At 40.5% G+C, this 6,909-nt stretch overlaps 3 protein-coding genes across 3 annotated transcripts in view; 1 reads left to right on the forward strand and 2 right to left on the reverse strand.

The window, feature by feature from the left end:
- Positions 1-90, reverse strand: part of LOC137637395 (venom protein 302-like) — a 3,462-nt gene extending 3,372 nt beyond the window's left edge. Inside the window, exon 1 of the mRNA XM_068369604.1 lies at positions 1-90. This exon is cut by the window's left edge and continues 74 nt beyond it. The gene's annotated coding sequence lies outside the window, so the exon portion shown is untranslated.
- A 1,650-nt stretch (positions 91-1,740) lies between these two features.
- On the reverse strand, positions 1,741-2,085 carry LOC137631751 (uncharacterized). Its single transcript, XM_068363682.1, has one exon. The coding sequence runs from the start codon at positions 2,083-2,085 to the stop codon at positions 1,741-1,743; it is 345 nt and encodes a 114-aa protein (XP_068219783.1).
- Positions 2,086-5,513: 3,428 nt separating this feature from the next.
- Positions 5,514-5,840, forward strand: LOC137631758 (uncharacterized). The gene has a single exon (XM_068363696.1). The coding sequence runs from the start codon at positions 5,514-5,516 to the stop codon at positions 5,838-5,840; it is 327 nt and encodes a 108-aa protein (XP_068219797.1).
- The last annotated feature ends 1,069 nt before the right edge of the window (positions 5,841-6,909 follow it).

Genomic DNA, 6,909 nt, shown 5'->3' on the forward strand with positions numbered 1-6,909 from the left:
GACTCGCTTGTAAAGGAGCTAACGATGCACTGCCAGTAAAGAGTGTCCGACCAACCTTATATAGTTCCTAGGAACTTGATCTAGTCGGAACTGGATATAAAAAAAAGATATATAAAAAATGTATTCCTGGATTCTGATATATCGAAACAGTGTCTTTTTTTAAAAACAAGTCCCTCCGAGTTGCCAGTATTTCCGAGATATTTCTTAATATTTAATGATGACTAATGACTTTTTCTCCCCTACCCACCCTCGCTAGCTAAAGATTTTTTTTTTTATTAATGTATACCCGCTGCCCTTGGTTTATTTCAAGGCTGCTTGAGCGATCGTTTGAGGGTACAATGTGGCACACTATATTATCTAATTTATATTTCTTTAGTTTTGTTAAAGTTTTTATAGTTTATATAGAAAATATTTATTTTAGTGTTCTTTCTATTCTTAAAATATTTACCTTTTCCTTGTTTCCTTTCTTTACTGGGCTATTTTCCCTGTTGGGGCCCCTGGGCTTATAGCATCCTGCTTTTCCAACTGGGGTTGTAGCTTAGCAAATGATAATGATAATAACAATAATAATAATAAAATCAACAATGACGTGTGATGGTACGCAGAATTTTATATACCATCTTCTTTATGAAGTCTAAAGGAGTAACAAATATGCAAAAGATATAAAACAATAATCTATATTTCGTAATACATCGCTTCAGCACCTCATAAAGTAAGCTCCCTAATGTACACTTTGTCTTGGTATTGGAATGAAAACAATAAGGGAGACGTCCGTTACACTTCCAAATTAAGACGTTCCAAAAAATGTTACACTTAAATTATAAAAACCTTAAGATTCCAAACTTAAACAAATCGCTCAATTCACAAATGTCACCAAGTCAACGACAATTACGCTATTAAATATGGCAAAAACTATAGCCAAAGAAATAGGCCAATCTACCGTTCTAAAAAATAATATTAGCAGGATTTAAAAAATTAATTATGGATTACTTGAATGGTTGCGGAATAAAAAACACAAACCAATAAATAAGGCCGGGTAACCTTACAATTAGCTAACCTGCATCTTATATCCACCGGCAAGCTGTTCGTCTGCGATGTTATGCAATAGTCTCCGTCCTGATGTGGGTCCCATGAAGTATTTACTCTCTGTAAATCATCTTAAAGGTGTTGCCAAATAATACAAAATAAACCCAGCGGCGGCGAAATCTGTCCTGCTCGATAGGGCTCATATCTTCAAATTTTCTTAGAGTGAGCACTTCATTTTTCGACCGAGTCTGGTCTGCCACTGCCTAACTTGGTAGCTCTCCAGAAAAGGAAAACTTTCACCTCTACCGAAGATCCCAACACTATTCTGTAAAAGTCAAGTCTTCGGCAGTAACTAGTTAAACTAGCTGGTTCGGGGAGCTAAAAGGCATTACAGCTACTGTAAGGTAATAATGGCCTTTAATGAAGTTAATTGAAACAAATATCTAGAAAAAATATGAAAACTTATATTGCTTATATTATTTTTGTAGAACAATTACAAATTTAAAAGTTAGAAAAAAGAAAATATAACTGATATTTTGTACAGATGGTGTTTTCTATATCCAAGTTTATATGTCATTGTTGTGGGATCAACTTTTATAGATATTTCATTTACACTTTTCCGTGACATTACTTCATTGGATGAAATCTATTATAAAATATTTGAAAATATCTCGGCATCTCCTTTTTCATCTTCGTCTGCATCTTTTCCCACTTCTATGTGGGGTCGATGTTTCTGGCCAGCGTTCTCCATCTACCTCTGCCCCACACTTCATCACCGGTTAATCCCTTTGATCGAAGGTCATCCTTGATACAGTCCTCCCACATTAGCTTTGGTCTCCCTCTCCTACTCGTTCCCTGTGCCTCCATTGCCATCACTTTCCTCCCAATATACTGTTCATTTCTTCTCATGATATGACCGTACCACCTCAGTCTACTTTCTTGGATTTTATCTGATAGTTTTCTAACTCCTGTGGTATCCCTAATTACCTTTTTTCGTATCTTTTCTCCTCTTGTCACCCCACACATCCATCTCAACATTCTCATCTCTACCACATCCATCTTCTTCTCTTCTGTCTTCTTTATTGCCCACGTCTCTGCTTCATACATCATTGCCGGTCTCACAACTGTCCTGTGTACTTTACCTTTCAACTTAACGCCTATTTTCCTGTCGCATAGTATTCTACGCACTTTTTTCCAATTCTTCCATCCTGCTTGTATTCTGTGGTTTATTTCTGCCCCCAGATCACCATCCTCTGTAACTGATGATCCTAAATACTTGAAATTTTCAACTCTTCAATCTCTCTTCGTGTAAACTAACTTCCCCATGCTTGCCATTTTTCAATCTCAAATACTCTGTCTTTTTCCTGCTGATTTTCAATCCCCTATTTTCCATTTCTCTTCTCCATTCTTCCAGTTTCTCTTCTACTCCCTCTCGCCTATTGCTACACAGTATAACATCATCAGCAAAAAGCATACACAAAGGAGACTGATCTCTAATACCTTGTGTTACTACATCCATGACCAGATCAAATAGGTAAGGACTCAATGCAAACCCCTGATGTAGTCCCACATTTACTGGAAAACTTTCTGTTAGGCCTATACTGCTCTTAACATTTGCTTTTGCCCTCTCATACATATCTTGGGTGATTCTTACGTATTTCTCAGGGACTTCCTTTTCTCTCATACATCTCCACAGCTCCTGACGGGGTACTCGATCGTATGCCTTCTCCGTGTCAATAAAGACCATATGTAATCTTTTTTTTTTCTCCCGATCTTTTTCTATCATCTGTCTCAAAGCAAATATTGCTTCTACAGTCCCTCTTCCAGGCATGAATCCAAATTGTTCCTCACCAATTGCTGTTTCATCTCTGAGTCTCTTCTCAATGATCTTCTCCCATATTTTCATAGTATGGCTTATCAGCTTTATGTCTCTGTAGTTGCCACATTCCTTGATGTGTCCCTTCCCCTTATAGATGGGAATGATTAGGCTTCTTCTCCATTCCTTTGGCATCTTTTCCTGATTGAAGATCTTCCGTGTCAGGTCTCACAAGATATCTATGCCTTCCTCTCCAAGACTCTTCCATACCTCTACTGGTATATTATCCAGTCCTGCAGCTTTACTATTTTTCATCTTCATTACTGCTTGTTCTACTTCTCTTCTAGTCACTCCTACGGTAACTGTCTCGTTTGAGAGTCCATCTTCAAATACTGTTCTTGGGTTCTCCTCATTCAATAGTCCTTCAAAATAAGTTTCCCACCTTCTTTTAATTTCACTCTCTTCTTCTAAGGATCGGTGGGGAATTACTTGGAAAGTCATCAGGAAGAAGAACCCCAAATGATAAAGAATCGTGGTGGTGCAAGAACTGGTAAAAACCAAGAAAGAAGCAAAGTTCTGCCTCTTTCAGTTTCCACCACTTAATCTCTGGGTCCATTCTTGTCTTTTTACTTCTCCTAAAATTCCTTAGTCTGCAAATCAATTATCACTAACCTGTGTTGTATTGCTACACTCTTCCCCTTTATCACCTTGCAATTTCTAACCTCCGTTAGATGGGCTCTCTTACACAGCAGCAAATCTATCTGGCTCTCCCTGCCGCCGCTACTGTAAGTAATCAGTCTGTTAATCTTTTTCTCAAAGAAAGTGTTGATCATTGCTAGGTCAAAAGCCACTGCAAAATCAATCACTCTTTCTCCCCCATCATTTCTCTTGCCCACACCCCAAATTCCATGCACTTTCTCTATCCCTTCCCTACTAATTCCCAAGTGGCTATTCAGATCTCCTCCTATAATTACCCTTTCCCTTGCAGGAATTATTCTAAGCTCCTGGTCCGTCTCCTCCCAGAATGTATCCTTCTCCTCCTCTGTACATCCAATTTGCGGGGCATAGGCACACACCACATTGACTATTGTTGCACCTAGTCCCAGCTTTAAACTCATAATTCTGTCATTTTTCCTATTCACCCCAATCAAACTTTCCTCCAAATCTTTCGATAATATTATTCCTACACCATGTCTTCCTTCCATATTTGTTCCACTGTAATAAAATTTACAACCTCCGCCTAGTTCTCTTGCCTTATTTCCCTTCCACCTGGTCTCCTGCACACACAGCACTCCAATCTTCCTTCTCTCTATGAGGTCAACCAGGTCCCACCCTTTTCCAGTCATTGTCCCCACATTCAGAGTTGCTACTCTCATCCTCTCCTCAAATATTTTCCTCTGAGCTTGTCTCTGTAACTCAGCCCGCCCATGACTGGGTAGCCCTTCCTGATTTTTGGGAGGGATCAGACGAGGTCCCAACGCGTCGCCTAGGGGAACGCTCTAGCATTAATTGTTCCTCACCAATTGTTGTTTGGTGAGGAACAATTTGGACTCATGCTTGGAAGAGGGACTGTAGAAGCATTATTTGCTTTGAGGCAGAAGATAGAAAAACATCGGGAGCAACAGAAAGGATTAAATATGGTCTTTATTGACATGGAGAAGGCGTACGATCGAGTACCACATCAGGAGATGTATGAGAGAAAAGGGAGTCCCTGAGAAATACGTAAGAATCACCCAAGATATGTATGAGAGGGCAGAAGCAAATGTTAAGAGCAGTATAAGCCTAACAGAACCCAGACACTGAGGGGGGGGGCAAGCCAGCCTCAACTTGGTGCTGGTCCCAAGGCTGGATAAATGGGGAGGGTTGGCAGCAGGAAAGGCATCCGGCCATGAAAAAAAAAAAAATGTCCAAAACAACTATGGTCGTTAAGTTGAAAGGTAAAGTACACAGGACAGTTGTGAGATTGGCAATGATGTATGGAGCGGAGACGTGGGCAATAAAGAAGACTGAATAGAAGAAGATGGATGTGGCAGAGATGAGAATGTTGAGATGGATGTGTGGGGTGACAAGAAGAGATAAGATACGGAATGAGGTGAGTAGGGGTACAACAGGAGTTAGAAAACTATCAGATAAGATCCAAGAAAGTAGACTGAGGTGGTATGGTCATATCATGAGAAGAGATAAACAGTATATTAGGAGAAGGATGATGGAAATGGAGGTACAGGGAACGAGAAGGAGAGGGAGACCAAAGTAAAGGTGGATGGACTGTATCAAGGATGACCTTTGATCAAAGGGATTAACCAGTGATGAAGTGTGGGACAGAGGTAGATGGAGAAAGCTGGTCAGAAACATCGACCCCACTTAGATGTGGGAAAGGATGTAGACAAGGAAGAAGAAGTTTACAGAAAAAGAGATTGAAAAGAGTTGAAAATTTCGAAGTATTTAGGATCAACAGTTGCAAAGGATGATGATCTGGGGGCAGAAATAAATCACAGAATACAAGCAGGATGGAAGAATTGGAAAAAAAGCGCGTGAAGTACTATGTGACGGGAAAATAGGCTTTAAGTTGAAAGGTAAAGTACACAGAACAGTTGTGAGACCAGCAATGATGTAGGGAGCGGAGACATGGGCAATAAAGAGGACAGAAGAGAAGAAGCTGGATGTGGCAGAGATGAGAATGTTGAGATGGATTTGTGGGGTGACAAGAAGAGATGAGATACGGAATGCGGTAATTAGGGGTACCGTAGGAGTTACAGAAATATTAGATAAGATCCAAAAAAGTAGACTGAGGTGGTATGGTCATGTCATGAGATATGAACAGTATATTGGGAGGAGAGTGATGGAGATGGAGGTACAGGAAATGAGAAGAAGAGGGAGACCAAAGCGAAGGTGGATGGACTGTATCAAGGATGACCTTCGATCAAAGGGATTAACCGGTGATGAAGTGTGGGACAGAGGTAGATGGAAAAAGCTGCCCAAAAACATCGAGCCCACATAGAAGCGGGAAGATATGCAGACAAAAAAGAAGAAGAAGATCTGGGAAGCCAGAATCCGCTTGGCAATGATGCCTGTCTCCTAATGGCTCTTAATCCAGATGTCTGCCACACACAAACAAAGGCACATCTGTTCCACTATTCCGGTACAAAGGGTTCTTCTCCAAGGGACACAGCATACTAGAAGACATCAGACTTATTTCTTCTGCATTTGTTCACACAACAAAGAGACAGTACAAGTGAATCTTTGTGAAGGAATAATGCATACGAGAGCAAGTGTGACTTCTTCCCTCTTCTGAATCCCTCTTGCAGATTATTCCCTTTAGGTCTGGAAAGGCGTAATCCTCTTGGCATTGATTCCCTATCTCTTAATGGGTCTTAATCAAGATGGCTGTCACACCCAAGCAAAGGCACATCTGTTCCACTATTCCTGTACAAAGGGTTCTTCTCCAAGGGACACAGCATACTAGAACACATCAGACTTGTTTCTTCTGCATTTGTTCACCTGACAAAGAAACAATACAAGTGAATCTTGGTCAAGGAATAATGCATAACAGAACAAGTGTGACTTCTTCCCTCTTCTGAATTCATCTTGCAGATTATTCCCTTTAGATCTGGAAAGCCGGAATCCACTTAGTATTGATTGCCTGTGTCTTAATGGCTCTAAATTCAGATGGGTGCCACACCCAAACAAAGGCACTTTTGTTCCACTATTCCAGTTCAAAGGGTTCTTCTCCAAGGGACACAGCATACTAGACATCTTATTCCTTGACATCTTTGTCAAGGAATAATGCTTGCTAGAACAGGTGTGACTTCTTCCCTCTTCTGAATCCATCTTGCAGATTATTTCCTTTAGGTCTGGAAAGCCGGAATTCACTTAGCATTGATTGCCTTTCTTATAATGGCACTTAATTAAAATGGGCTGACAAACCCCAACAAAGGCACATCTGTTCCACTATTCGAGTACAAAGGGTTCTTCTCCTAGGGACACAGCATACCAGAAGAGGCCAGACTAGTTTCTTCTGCATTTGTTCACCTGACAGAGAAACAGTACAGGTGAATCTTTGTCAAGGA

Source organism: Palaemon carinicauda, chromosome 3 (genome assembly GCF_036898095.1).
Source record: "Palaemon carinicauda isolate YSFRI2023 chromosome 3, ASM3689809v2, whole genome shotgun sequence".
Lineage (NCBI taxonomy): Eukaryota > Metazoa > Arthropoda > Malacostraca > Decapoda > Palaemonidae > Palaemon > Palaemon carinicauda.

Coding starts and splice junctions, on each gene's coding strand:
- LOC137631758 (XM_068363696.1), top strand. CDS start 5,514: ATGAGAATGTTGAGATGGATTTGTGGGGTGACAAGAAGAGATGAGATA.
- LOC137631751 (XM_068363682.1), bottom strand. CDS start 2,085: ATGGATGTGGTAGAGATGAGAATGTTGAGATGGATGTGTGGGGTGACA.